The 14,473-nt window shown below is 46.6% G+C and overlaps 1 protein-coding gene across 3 annotated transcripts in view; it reads right to left on the bottom strand.

The window, feature by feature from the left end:
- Positions 1-14,473, bottom strand: part of LOC149352852 (transforming growth factor beta receptor type 3-like) — a 76,274-nt gene that overhangs the window by 52,483 nt on the left and 9,318 nt on the right. Inside the window, exons 1-3 of one of the 3 annotated variants that reach the window (XM_089582058.1) lie at positions 8,570-8,700; positions 8,088-8,227; positions 1,842-1,957 (exon numbers count right to left, since the gene is read on the bottom strand). In XM_089582058.1, the coding sequence (XP_089438184.1) occupies positions 1,842-1,957; positions 8,088-8,169 (198 nt within the window). In that variant the 5' untranslated portion in view covers positions 8,170-8,227; positions 8,570-8,700. The other 2 variants (XM_089582057.1, XM_089582059.1) reach the window with 2 other exon arrangements.

The raw sequence follows: 14,473 nt of genomic DNA, 5'->3' as shown, positions 1-14,473 counted from the left end.
CCAGTAAGCAGCTGCATGAGCTTGGCGCAAGCATTTGCAACAGTCCAGGGCCCACATGCTTTGCCTCTGCTGAATAAGTTATTTAAAAAATACAGATGACTCAATGAAGGATTCCGTTCTGTGCCGAATGGCCCAGAAATATTTTTAATGTACCAACAGTCACAGTCTTGCAGAAAGCAAGCCACTAAACATATTAAAGGACTCCAGTTCAACCAAGAAATGGTGCTGACTGAATTTCAAGCTACAATTCTTTCAGTTATTGCTATGCATGCAACTGCCCCAAGGAAATCAACGAGATCCGAGATTACTTAATTTAGAAAGTTAGATCTACTTGATCTTGAAAAAACTTTAAATGCAAATAGTAAACGTGCAGAAAAAGCTAACTTTCTGCAGATGAATAAAAAATATGAAGACTTAACTTTTCACAATACCAGGAACTTGAAAAATTACTTCATGATAAATAGCTGGCACACAATAATAGCATCAGATTTTTAAATATGACAGCATTTACGAACTGGTTTGGTTTGGTTTGGTTTATGGGTGTTTAAGGTCCCAAAGCACCTCAGGCTACGAATGATGCCATAGTGAAGGGCTCCGGAAATTTCGACCGCCTAAGGTTCTTTAACGTGCACTGACATCGTACGGTACACGGGTCTCTAGAATTTTGCCTCTAACGAGATTCGACTGTTGCGGCCAGGATCGAACCCGCGTCTTTCGGGTCAGCAGAAGAGTGCCATAACCACTGAGCCACTGCGGCAGCCATTTATCAACTTATTCCAACAAAAATTAGGTAGTATTCAAGGATATGAGTGAGCCGGGAGAGTGCGGCTGAAACAACCGCCACCACCCCTCCTGCTCTCCCAACCACTCGCTGTAAGTGACCTAGCTTTGTATAGCACTCCTCCAACAGACAAAAAGGAGTTTGGGTACACTTGAAAAGTGACATGAAAGGTTTCTTAGAAATATGTAGTGTAGCGCACAGCAGGTATTAAACACAAAATGGTTAGTGAAAGGGTGATCAGTGGCAACTTGATCTGCAACACAAAACCGAACGCTGCTCACGTTGGTTTCATATTCCCTATTATACTTGAATACGAAGCATGGGCAGTTGAACACTATCAATTTTCCTAACAAGCAGCAGTGCATTCTGCCTTCATGTCTCAACTTTGACATACTGTTAAGTCCTGTGATGAGCGCATTGATCATGTCAGGTTTCATTTTCATCTGCAAGAGAGAGTGTGCCTAGTTTTTTATGAAACAGGATTGCTCCAAACTTGCCCTCACACCATTTTGGTAAGGCATTCTTTTAAGGCACTCTCGAAAATTGTTGCGCAAACACCACATGACCTGCATAAGCAGTGAGTTTATGAGTTGACAGTCAGCGCTCGTGTTGTCTGTCCCGTCTTTCACGGTGTTTTCAAGAAGCACATGATAAATTAAAATATGTACACATTGGTTTTTCACATTCCAAGAGCTGATTTACGAAAAAAGCTACTGTTTTCAATAATCTTTGCGAGTTCACTTCAGGAATATAAGGGCTAAAAACAAGACTCGGAACACTAAATAAAAAAACTCAGCATGGTGCCATCTGCCCAAATAAACACAGGTTCCCTGTCATATGATCCAAATGCAGGCTATGCTCCTGAGTGTATTTTGGCTTCGCATATGAAACATGTCTTTGCACTCAGTTCCCAAAATTTCCCTAATTTATTAAATTGCTATATAACAACACAACACATTTGATGACGAGTATGACTGTCAAAAAGTAGTGATTTAAAATTTTTTCAAAAAGCAAGTGCGCATTTTTTACATATTACTCAAATAGCTTTGCAAGTTCTCACCTCAGACCGATGAGAGATGTTCCTGCTAACGCAGCCCGTCACCACAACTGGCAGCTCGAGCAATGGCTGAATGATGCTGGATCCCATCTCACATGTATCATTCCACCAAGTCATCTCTGTGTAAGAAGAATACGAAAAATATAAAGGACTGGAACTCACCTGACTCCCATGCTTGCTAAAGCCTGAAAAACACTCGCAATATACAAATGTGCACATAGCATAGTGCACTACAGTATAATTATGGGATTGGATTTTTTGGTTTTTATTTTTGAAAACTCAGTGGATGTTTTTCTGTATTCATTTCAAAACACAGTTTTAGTTTTTCTTTTTAAGAATATTGTTTCTAACAGATGAATCACCAGTCTTTTCTGGTGATGTACAGGGTGCAGCAGGTATCTGAGAACACACATTACAGGTGACACACCATCCTCTACATCACAGCTACAAATCCTTTTTTTGCTGCAAGTAAGCATGGCAGAACTTCAGCTAACTCAGTAAATGAATAGGAATGCAGTCATTGTCTCCTTGGCTACAGGCTACCCGGATTAGGAGATCACTACATTCTTGAAGGTTGCCAGGTCATCTTTGGCTGCACTATACAGTGTTTTGAAGCTATGTACCACCAACAAGCCCAAAAAGCCACCCTACAAAACAGTGTTCTCAACCAGCTTTCCCAATGAGTCAGAGGCAGCAAAGCACGTACCAGCACAGAGAGCAGGGGGCATTTTTAAGCTCATTCGATATTAGTTAGGATACAAACTCAATACAGAAAAACACCAGCTGTTATGCTCCCATGTGTTGTGCTTTCCTCGCTGCTACATCCTTGCGGGCTGGTCTCACAGTAGCATCCATGGATTTCCACGCAATCTCGGCTCTTACACGGCATCTGCGGGAGCGTTCCTGCATGACACGTCGCTAATGGCACACCGTGCCTGCCTGCGCAACGAGTGTCAGAAGCCATTTTAAATTCTGACACAGCTTGGCCTGCCTTGACTACAAAAGTGTGCGGTGAGCACTACAGAGACTGCACATGCCTCTAGACACATTTAGCGTGTGCACGCAGCACAGCAATGCACCACTCATAGAGGGACCCTGTAATGCCCATCAAAGCATGCCCCCACCCCACATACTGTGCTCAGCGGCTTCCAACGCACTCCAACTAGCTGGCGGAACAAGCTACTACAGGCGGTGTGAATTCTGTTGCGGCTCTTGATCAAATTCCATCGCCGCAGAAAGGCACCAAAATTCACCAAAATTCTGTCAACCGCAAGCATGAAAACGAAGCTACGTCGTGAGATGCAGCACGTGGGTCACGCTCCACGAGACGCGGTTGTGCATGTTGGCTCAGAGGCTTCAGTTTGTCATCCGCTTCTTTCTTACCCCCTGTGGCTTAAAATTCAATTTCTAGGTTTTAATAGCCGAAAATTGTGTAGAACGAAGGCTGTCTCCACGAACCGAGCAGACTAGCGCATGCGTACCGCGAGGCGCGACGCGCGAGCAGGCGCGACTAGCGCCCGCGTCGGAAGCGGGGTCCGGTTTACAACAATCGGAGTACCGCGGGGCTCTTTTCTTCATGGCTTGAAGATTTTTCCGGTTCCCCCAAGTTTTCTTGGAATCCTTTCAGCTCCCCAACCATCCTTTGTTGAGGGCTTGACGTTCTTTCATTCGGCTCGCGAGGGGGAGCGAGCCAGATGCATGCCCCTTTTCGACGTCCGTCGCGGCGCGGTGCTGGGCGCGCAGGCGCTCCGCACGTACGCCGAAGAAGTTTTCATTGAGTTGCCGCTGAATGCGCGCCGAGCGTGTTATGGTAGCGACCGAAAATGATAGCATGCGCTCGTTTGCCTGTCTTCACCGAAGTGTTCATTGCCACTTGTCGACAGCATCGAGGCCCGATGTTATGGCGCGCCGAATGGTGCACTGCGCCATATTTTCCGACCCGTGAGCGCGCAGCGGCCGCTCCCTCTCTCGGTAGCCGTCGACACGTTGGTTTTATGCAATAACTAATACTACCGCGCGTGCACTTCTACCGCGTGCTTGCAGTTGATTCTACAAGGTATGAACAAGTTAAGCGATCCGACAAGCGCGTCAATGCTGCAAGTGTTGTTTGGAAACGCCGCGATGGTTCGCCGTTATAAGTTGAACCTCGTTATAAAGAAGTTGAAGGGGCCCGGCGATTACTTCGTTATAGCTGTAGCTTCGCTACGGCCCGTGTTGACTTCCAAGGGAAATCACCACTCCTTCGTTATAAACCGTTTCGTTATAACGAGGTTCGACTGTAGTACAAAGAGAAGGGTCGAATATATCTAATAAAAAAGTGCGGTGCGAATCGAATCGAATAGCAATTGCACAATTTGAAACTATTCAAAATTCGAACATTCACGCACTTACTCATGGAGAACGAGAAAGCCGAACAGACTGAGCAAAAAAAATCGCATTGACGGCACCATGGCCTTTGGCGTAGCTTGGCGAAATTTCGCTTAATTAAATGCTTTTAGCACAGCATCGCGCAGGCAATCGCGTTTATATCAAAATAAGCGCAAGTGGCGCTGCAGACCCCCTGCTCATTGCTCGCTGGGATGCTGTGTGCACATATGTCGCAGGCATGATGGAAGTGGTATGGCGCCAGGTGTACACAGGAGTCCGAAGAGCAATAAATATGGCGACGCTCAGGTCATAAAACTTCGTACAATCTAAATGATGGCTTTATTAATTTACTTCTCCAAAGCAATGATAATTAAAACTTCATCTAAGCTTTCCTTGGCGGCCGCCGCGGTGGCTCAGTGGTTATGGTGCGCAGCTGCTGACCCGAAAGACGCAGGTTCGATCTCGAAAAGGCGAAATTTGCGGAACAGGAATATTATAAGCAGTTGATTACTCTGTTTCCTAGGAAGTAAAAATTATGAGCGCTCTAAGAACGCGTCGGCACAATAAACCGTCAGGGGTGACATATCTTGTGCTTTACACGCTAACGAAAAAGAGCACTTTCTTAGGGAGTTAATTTGTTTTACAAAGTTTCGGCGGCGTAGTAGATAGTTGCTATGCTAAGCACGAAGTAAGCAACCATGCAGAGGCAAGTATGCGCATCTTGTGCACGTTATACGTCCCAGTGTACTTTTATGCCCATGGCACGAGTATGAATGGCGGATCACATGCAGTGTGCACACCCCACTGGATTCCGCAAAGGCAACAATTTTTTATTTCTTTTGCCGTCTTGGTGTGTCTTGACGATGTTCTAGCAAAAGTCGTGGTGAAAGTGTTCACGGAAGCGAAGAGATTTGATTCGCCTTTCACGCAGGCATCGGGATTTTTAATGCTACGCATGATACAAACCGTGCGTTGTGGTGCAGATGTAAGAGTGGGAGAAAATCTGGCGACCAATACAATGCATTTTTACACTTAACATTCCACTGAAAAAATTCTCACTTGTGTATTCTGAAACAAGTTAAAACTCCAAGTGATTTAAAATCCTGGATCAATTAACGACTACAGACTCCGAATTTTGCCTTAGTGTTTTTTTTTTTTTTTTAACGATGCGTTAGACATTGGTATACAAGGACTGCCCGTGATGTGCGCTTACGACCGCTAAATAAGTTATAACTGAATTCTTCTCAACACTGTTTCGCTTTCGGTTTCATCAACTGAAGGATGGGTTTGACGTTTAGGTCAAGTGGGGAACAAAAAAAAAAAAAAAAAAACGCCAATATAACTGCTGATACGTCGTTTGTTGTAATTATAGCTTTTGATGCGGGCTGGTTCAAGTAGTGAGTTAAAACTACGCATCAGCGTTTTTATTGTAATTTTTCCGTGCCTAAAAGTTTAACTACCTGTCACAGCCATCGTTCGGTTGATGAAGCCGAAACCGAAACAGCATGACAGAAGAAATAAAAATAAAAATTATTTAACGGTCGTAAGCGAACACCACGCGATGACCCCTGCACTCTAATGTTTAACGTATCAATTTAAAGAAGAAAACATGCAATAAAATTGTGTCTATAGTCCTTTAAGTACTGTAATTGTACTAACTTTCGCGTTTCTCGCGAATCGCGTACAATTCGAGAAAAATTATGTTAGAGAAGCACGTTGTTTCTGTCCTCAACATGCATTTGATACGAACGAAGGGTTACCCAAAAATATTTACTTCACAATACCTGCCGCAGCGTATTCCTATTTCTGCCAATGTATATGCGCCCTTCCAGTTCACGACACACTTCAGTTACCGATGCAGCATGAATGGGCCTCATCACGCTTGCTCCAAAGTGCGTCATTACTTCCACTGGATATTAACGCGAAAGCATTACAAGTCTCATTAGCACAAAAGCCGGCGTCCAAATTCGGATGATGTCAGAACGTCGGTGTACGATGTGACAACACATATAAGCGAACATGTATAGTCATGAATGATGGAACATAACGTACCTATGAAAGTCGACTCGTAATCATTCTGCGATGTACCATGCCGCACTGTGTGTGCGTACGTGTTGTGTGTGTGCGCGTGTATGTGCCAGACATGGCAGTAATTAAATTACTGTAATGCAATAATTTACATCTCGCGGCATTTTGTAATGCGATTACTTCCCAATGTGGCAATTGTGTAATGTAGTTCATTACTTCTAGACAGCAATTTCGCAGAAAAAGTAATCAATTACTTTCAAAATTACTTTAATAAAAATGCATCCTTGCTCTTTGTGTTGGCAAGCCTTTGGTCTCTCGATTGCCTGCTCGGGCGCTCCGAAAACAGGAGCGCTGCGCGGAAAGCCTATAGGCCAGCAAGCTGGCGAATTTCCATTCGCTGACGAGCAGCGACGGGCACGCAGATGTGAGCCTCCATATTGATGCGAAAAGTGCGCGGGCGCCTACGCACGCCGGCGCACCCACGCGCAGCGCGCACCCACTCACACGGAAGCCGCCACATGACTTTAAGCTTTTTAGTCGCACCCAAGGATGAAAAAGCTTTTCGCTGTATATGCACTATAGGAGCATTTCCGATATATCTGCCTTTAAGTTCAAGGAAAAGGTCATCTGGTGTGGTTGCATATGCATGCACAAGCTTTTGCAGGTTCTGCCTTTGAGTGGTCCTGCTACCTGCACGCAGATGGCGGAGCAAGCTCCAAGACTTAAAGAGACTCCCATATTGCGATCCAAGAGGCTGCATATGTCCCCCCAGTTTTTCTGCGTAGCCTATAGCTCGAGAACTGTCCCGCCGAGCTGGGTCGTGCAAGGGCAGGTTGTTTTCTTACAGAGAAATCCTGCAGCACTACAGGCTTGCAAGACTCAGATTACCCCCAGCAGATAAAACGCTCTCCAAACGACAGGCCAAAGCCTGGTGTAAACCACCTATCCAAGCCCCAAACTGCGTAGCTTCTATTCGGAAGGACTCAGACAAATGCAAAAACTGTGATAACAATGCCAATCGAAATCATATGATCTGGAACTGCCCGCGCGAGTCACTTTATTATCGACTCTGATTATTGAGAGGCTTTATGCTCACCCCCGACCCGGGGACACATATCAAGCTCCTACACCTGGCTGAAGACGCCGCCGCTGCCCGAGGGTTAGCGGCCGTCGTTTAAGCGCGGGGCGGCTTCGGGTCGCTCCTCTGTATCAGCTGGTAATAAATCACTACCATATGTACTAAGCTGGGTGCCCCGAACAGCATAAGCAACGCGCCAATTCAGCATGACCCAAAACAGCATTTTTTTCAAAACGGGGCAAAATTTTCGACGACCACTTTGAAGCTCAGCTGCTCCTGCGATACAGTAAACTAAGAGATCCGAAAATTCTGTAGATGTGAACAGCATATTTTTTTTATATGCGTGAAACGCAATTTAAACGTAACTGCATTACTTTAAGGACGTAAATGTAATGTAACCCCGCTGTTTTTTATATTTAAAGCAGTAACCAGTAATGTAATTTAACTACATTTTCGCGATTTTCAGGAAGGTAATTTGTACCTCAATTGAGTTACTTTTCAAAAGTAATTTTGCCATGTGTGGTGCGTTTGTGCGTGCGTGCGTGTGTGTGTCATCGTGATTTGGGTTTCGGGCGCAGCGCACGTGACCGCCTCAGAGTGTGGCCTCTCGCCACCGCTGCACTTTGCCTTGAGCTGTTTTTTGGAAAGCTCTCAGCTCGGAGCCATAAAACGAAAAATAAAGGGGGGTACCGCTGATGAACAGGTCGACCATGGGAACTGGCCCAAGAGGGGTTATAAATGCCAAGAGGGGTTATAAATGCTCTGCTGGAACGAACCTAGCGCCGAGGGTTCCGCCGGAGCCAGGACAACGGCCTCCAACATCAGCATCGCGTACAGCTGCGCCAAGGCTGCTGCCATGAACGGTGCAGGGAAGGCCGCGTTCAGGCGACGCCACCAGCGTTTCTTCTCTCACGGTCTGCGGAACAAAAAAAAAAAAAGAAAAAGAAAACCAGCGCCACAGGTAAACAACGATAGCCACTATCAGCGATTCAAGCGGCCAAGCGCGTGCGTCTCAGGAGCGATTACTCCACTTCCGATGCCATTCGTGCAATCGAAGAGGTTCGGGCGCTGCAAGCTACGTGACGCCACGATGTCCGAATGCCTTGTCCGCGCAGAACCTCGTCCCCCCAAAACGCACGTGACGCAAAACGTCGGAAGCTCGCCAACCAACACGTGCCGTAAACAAAGCAGCGCAACGAGAACATGACGCGAGCGTCCAGGCAGCTCAGGCACGCGCTACAGAATCTGAGCCACACACCGCCGCTAGCACGCTGTTCCCGCGCCTTGCGCCTCCTTCGATTGCGCATGGGTTTCAGGGCCACTCCTAGTCACGAGTGACGAAATGTTGTTGTTGTTGTGACTGAGAGAAGGATGAAAAGGAAATTGCACGGGCCTGCCATCTGGCTCCAGACGAGCCACCACCGCTGCCACGTGCAGATAGAGGAGAGTAAAAGATCAGAGGAAAGAGAAAAAGGAGAGAAAAGGCGCGCGTCGCAGCAACAACTGCGTCCGCCGGAGCGGACGCTGCTGAAAAAACAGATACGCGGCCGAAACCGCGCTCGCCGAAGCGAGAACAGATCCTCAGGCAGACGCGAACAAAGGCCAGTACGGCTACCAACACAACACAGCTTTGTGAGCGTCTTTGAACACATAGAGAGGAAGCTACAAAGTCTACAGGGCTTCTGAACAAGCACGCAAGGTGTCTTTTACTAGTGTTTCACCTGAGACTTTACAAGACTTTTTACAAGACTTTTTAAGACTGTTTAAAAATAGGCTTTTTGAGTTAGAAGAGCGCCTTTTTCGGCATAGCACTGTCAGCGGTGTAGCACACCAGAATAGAGCTAAGACGCGCTAACAAGCAGGCTGGTACATTAATGTTGAATAGTCAACTTTTTTAACTATTACTGTTATGCTCCTTAATTATTGACACGCGTTAGCCCACCGTAATTATAGTCGGATACAACTTAAGTCTGCAGTGAAGCTCCGCCCACATTCAGCCTCCGCGCACAGAATTCCTCCACGACGAAAACGTAGTTCGCTGCTTAAATGTTTTTTGTTACGTAAACAAAAAGTTTCATCACAAGAAAAAAATTATGATCTCTAGAACTTTGATACATGGATTGTCTAATATAGTGAAACATTAAAAAGCTTACTGCGTTTACAGTCGCGATTGGCCAGCGGAGTAATACAAGACGCTGCCGACCACGGCCCAGTGTTAGCCACTGCTGTTTTTTTAAGTTGTATCCTACTATAATATCCATATCAGTATTTAGGACTTCGAAAACGCGGTTACCCTCGGCGCTGTGGCCCACCAAATTTTGGCTATTTCGACGAGTTAAGTGCACTGGAAAGGTTGCTCTGCCTGCAAGTTTCTCGAAAGCGCATGTATTCTGGTGCGACGTAATCAAAATTTGTTGGGCCTCAGCGCCGAGGATAACCGCATTTTCGAAATTCTAGACTGATATGGATATTCATTACACTGGCCTACACGCTTCTCAATAATTAAGGAGCCTAACAGTAGTAGTTAGAAAGTTAACTATTCAATATCAGATAAGCAACCTGCTAGTAAACACGTCTTAGCTGTATTCTGATGTACTACACCACTGACAATGATATGCCAAAAAAGCACTCTTCTAACTCAAAAAGCCTATTTTTAAAAATTGTGTAAATTCTTAGATGAAACACCTTCTATATCAGGTGTTTCAGGAAAGGTGATCACAAATTTTTTAAAATAAGGTTTTTGCAGCAGAGAAAAGCTTACTGTGGCATAGTTATACCAGTGCCGGTGGACATCAAAAAACAGGCGAATCATGTTAACTAGTAAAGCGAATAACTAAATTCTAATAGTTCACTTTTTTTTAAACTATTACCGATAGGCACCTGATTGCTATTAGAGATTTGTATCCGGCCGTTAGTAATAGCCATATGAGTTGTTAGAATTTCGAAAACTCGATTACCCTTGCCGCTGTGGCTCAACAAAATTTGGCTGCATCGTGCGAAAATACATGCGCTTTCGGGAAGTATGCAGAAAAAGCAACACCTCCAGTGCATGTAACTAGTCGAAATAGCCAGGACAACGTGCTTGTCTGCGTCGTTCCCTTTCCGTCCCTCGTGTTCCTTTTGCGCAATTTTTTCATCATGAACTTTCTCCATTGGCAGTTGGCATGGTTGGCATCTTGGACACGTTATAGATCAAACTACATATATTGCCGCGTATAAGTTGACCTTTTTACAGGGAAAGCTGTAAAGTTAAAGAGACAAACATAAGGGTACAACGGCAGTCGATGTCACAGTTACGCGCAACGCACGTTTCATGTGGAAAGGAGGAAGCCCGGCGCGGCAGACGCGGGGAATCCCAGGCTTGTCTTATTCGCAGAGCAAACCCTCCGTTGGTTTTGAAGGCGCATAACTGCCTCACTTCGTAGTAGGGCATCACCGCAACCTCACAGGGGGATTCAGGGGTCTCCTGACCCAATAAACCAGTTATGCGCCTTTTTTTTCCCCAAAACCAACGGTGGCTTTATTTTAGACTGCGAATAAGACAACACTGGGAACTAGACTGTCTAATTTGCTTCTTGCAACCGGGCCCTGGAGTCCACGAAGTGTTTCGGGAATGCGATCGAACCGAAGACCGCAAGCGGAAGAAGGCCGAATTTACACGTGAGCGTAGAGACGCCCAGCCGGGCAGTCGCATGTGAAACGTCAACATGGATGAACTTCACTTCCGGTAACCTCCAAAGCCTCCGTCGCGCCAGAATTCAAAACTTTAGGGCCGTTTGTAGTTAGGCCTGCCACCTCCGGGTGATCTGTTACCGCTCCTTCTCTCCAGCAGCGGGAAACCGTGCTGGCTAGCTCTGACCCCAGAACGCAAGTTTTGGCGGTGGAGTGGGCTGACAAAGTCGTCGAGGGCTATGTACTCTCGACCACTTAACGCGACCTCTTAGCACCAAGCTCTTTCCGACCAATAAAGTGTTTTACGATCAATAGGTCTGCCGCTTACCTGGCTAGTCAGCCGGGCTGCACGAGAGTGTGGAAGGCGCGAATCGTCGTTGGTCTCCATTTGCTTCCAATTGCTGGCCTAAGTGTAAACTGTGAAGTTTAACGTCCCAAACAGTCGCATACGGGTTATGCGAGGCGCCGTACAGTGGAGGGCTCCGGATTAATTTCGACTACCTGGGGGGTTCTTTAACGTGCGGTGACTTCACACAGCACACGGGCGTTCTGTATTTCGCATTCGAAATACGACCGGTGCGGCAGGGATCGAACCCGCGACCTTGGGATCAGCGGCCGAATGCTAAAGCCACTGAGCCACCGCTCAAATGCGTTTTTACGCATCTGTTGTTTTTATGTGCTCTAGCCGCGAAGACAACGAAGAAGAACCGCCAAGCCAGCAACAAGTAACGCAGAAGCAGATGTGAACGTCGCTTTTAGGCTTCTGCACAGACTGCTATTTCGATTTTCACGGTCATGACAATCAGGCACGCGTTATAATCGGACAGTTAAGGTATACGTTGCAGTCTCACTATCAAGGCTTATATCCTCATAAGCATTTTGAAAAGTACAGCGATCAAATTGGTCACAGTTGGCTGCCGTATATGAGCTTGCACAGCTCAGTAAATAAAGCGACAACCTAGAACAGGGCCGAGCACGGCAGAAAATATTCATTCGGAAGCGATTTCATGGCGCACGTCAAGGCTTGCCCTTTCGCGAACGGAATTAAGCGCTGCTGTTCTGCTACATAGCTCATGCCACAAAAATGCCGCGCAGCTTTACTTCCGGTCGCGTCACGCATTAATTCAAACCGCAATGGCATCGTATGCGAAACATCCGTAGTGAGGTTTCGCGGCAAACAATCTGCGGAAGAGCCTCGCTTGAGCACAAACACTGATTGGGTGTGAGTTTTTTTTTTTTTTTTCTCGCAAGGTCGCTGTTTCAAAACACCGGTATAGAGTGGCGAGTAAAGGTTAGCACAAGTGACCGATCACCGGAGCGCCGGAATGCCAGCGCAGGGCGCTGCGGTTCAGGGACACGAAGATAACGAGAGAAACGCATATTCCCACTGTTCAGTCCAAGGGAAGTTCGGCAGACGCACAGCTGGCCAACACCTGACTCAGCACAGCGGCACAAAGGTTACTTCCTTCGGGCCTTTCCAGCGCTGCAAACATGCGAACAACTCGGCACTCTCGCTATCGGCGTGCTCGCAAACCGCAGCGCCGCGCGGTGCGATTCCGCCACTCCGGTCTTCAGTCACTTGCGCTAATCTTCCTCCTTACTATACGAAAATGTTAACGAGACAGTCGAATGACGTAGAATCTCTTTATTTAGTGGTATTGCTACAAATGTTCCGCAGGTACTCTAATTCTAATGAACTTAGGTATAAAAGCGCATGCCTTCGCATCACTTCCAGCTGCTCAAAAGCTCTCGCACATTGAACGAGTGGAGGGGGCAGGATCATTCTTCAACTCATTTCAATCGTGGGAGTGTGTGCCGGAGCAGGGCACATCCCTGCCGGAGCAGGGCATTTTACTCTCAGGCAATTCAGACGGAGTACACAGCCACGACCGCTGAAGAGAGTAAAGCAGCCGGTTTACTCCTCACGTGCGGCGCATTTATTCAATGTAGCTCACAAGCCTCGGGACTAGTGACGGGGACTGCAGTCTAGAAAAATATAACAGGAGGAAACACCGCGGGGCAGCTAGACTAAAAATGATTAAAAGAAAAACACGATTAATACAAAATAAACGATTGCCATTATTCATATTTCGGAACACGGCGGAAATGTCATGCATCGCAAAAGGTGCTTTGCACGCGTGAGTGTTCACTGCTAACATCATGCTGCCAAGAGAGGGGCTTCTCATGGAGGAAAAAGCGTCGGAACGAGAGAAGTTGCGAGGACGAGGACCGAAAAAAGAATGTATAGGCACGATCGCTCGTTGACCCGCAGTAACATTAAAGAGCAGAATACGACTATGGGACACTGCGGCCCGGAGCCAGTGCGGACAGTGCACACCGCACACGAGCCTCTAGCATTGCGCCCCCATCGAAATGCGACCGCCGCGGCAGGGATCGAAATCTGGCTGCACGAAAATGGCGGACATTCTCGAAGCAGCTTTTTTTTTAACATTGCGTATACTGAGTTCGCTAGATGGCATAAAAATAACCATGTCATTTTTGGTATGAAGGATCTGCTAAATTCACCTGAAACGAATGAATCACCGCTGGGTGTAGCACATTCTCGGAAAAAGCTGCGAGCTTGTTCTGTACACGAAGGGTTAATGCGAAGGAAATAGAATACAGCGATAACGAGCCCGCGGAGCGAAAATGAAAAATTTAGGGGCGACCAATTGCATTGGAACGATACTGCGCTCATTCTCCGTGAATAAAACAAGGCAGTCCGTACACGCTCATCAACAAAAAGCAATAGAAATGCGAGATCTAAAGTTCTATAGGCAATGCCAATGACAGACTCATCGAAAACGACATAACAGTGCGCAATGCAGAGTCTGAACAAGTGCAAACGCAATGGGGCGCTTCACGTGGCCCCAGGGACGAACAGGACACCGCTTTCGCTCGATGTTTTCCGTCCCGACGCGTGTCCGAATGACACCCTTCCTTGCGATCGTGCACTGCAATAAGCGTTCAATCCCCCCGACGACACAAACGATTCATTTCGCAGGTACCCGCATTAATCATGCGAAGACAAAGGAAGCCAGCGGGGCGTGCTTAAGACAAGGGTGCAGGCAGGACGGGCGTTATACAAACAAAATTCACACGCAGAGGAAAGCGCGACTGCGCAGCATCCCCACAAGTAAATAAAATTAAATTAAGAAAATGACACCCAATTTAGCTGGAACCTTTATATTCAGAAAGGCTGAGAACAGACCACAGAAGACATGCTAAGAGGTTGTCTTGAAACTGGCTTATGGCCTTAGACAGAGAAAATGATGAAGAAAAAGAAAGCAGGATGAAGCAGAGGCACCTCGCGGACAAGCACATAATTACTCGGAGGAAATGAAACATGAAAAGGTGGTCACGCGATATGGTCGGAAGCGCGCATACGAAAGCCGTCGTATCATTATTATTGTATATTAGTATAGGGCCACTGAGGAAACTCCGTTCAATTTTTGTTCTCAGTAAGATTAGGTAGTTCGTTTTTTTTTTT

Source organism: Amblyomma mixtum, chromosome 3 (genome assembly GCF_055824585.1).
Source record: "Amblyomma mixtum isolate Tamu chromosome 3, ASM5582458v1, whole genome shotgun sequence".
Taxonomy (NCBI): domain Eukaryota; kingdom Metazoa; phylum Arthropoda; class Arachnida; order Ixodida; family Ixodidae; genus Amblyomma; species Amblyomma mixtum.
This window is presented reverse-complemented; position numbering and strand designations above follow the sequence as displayed.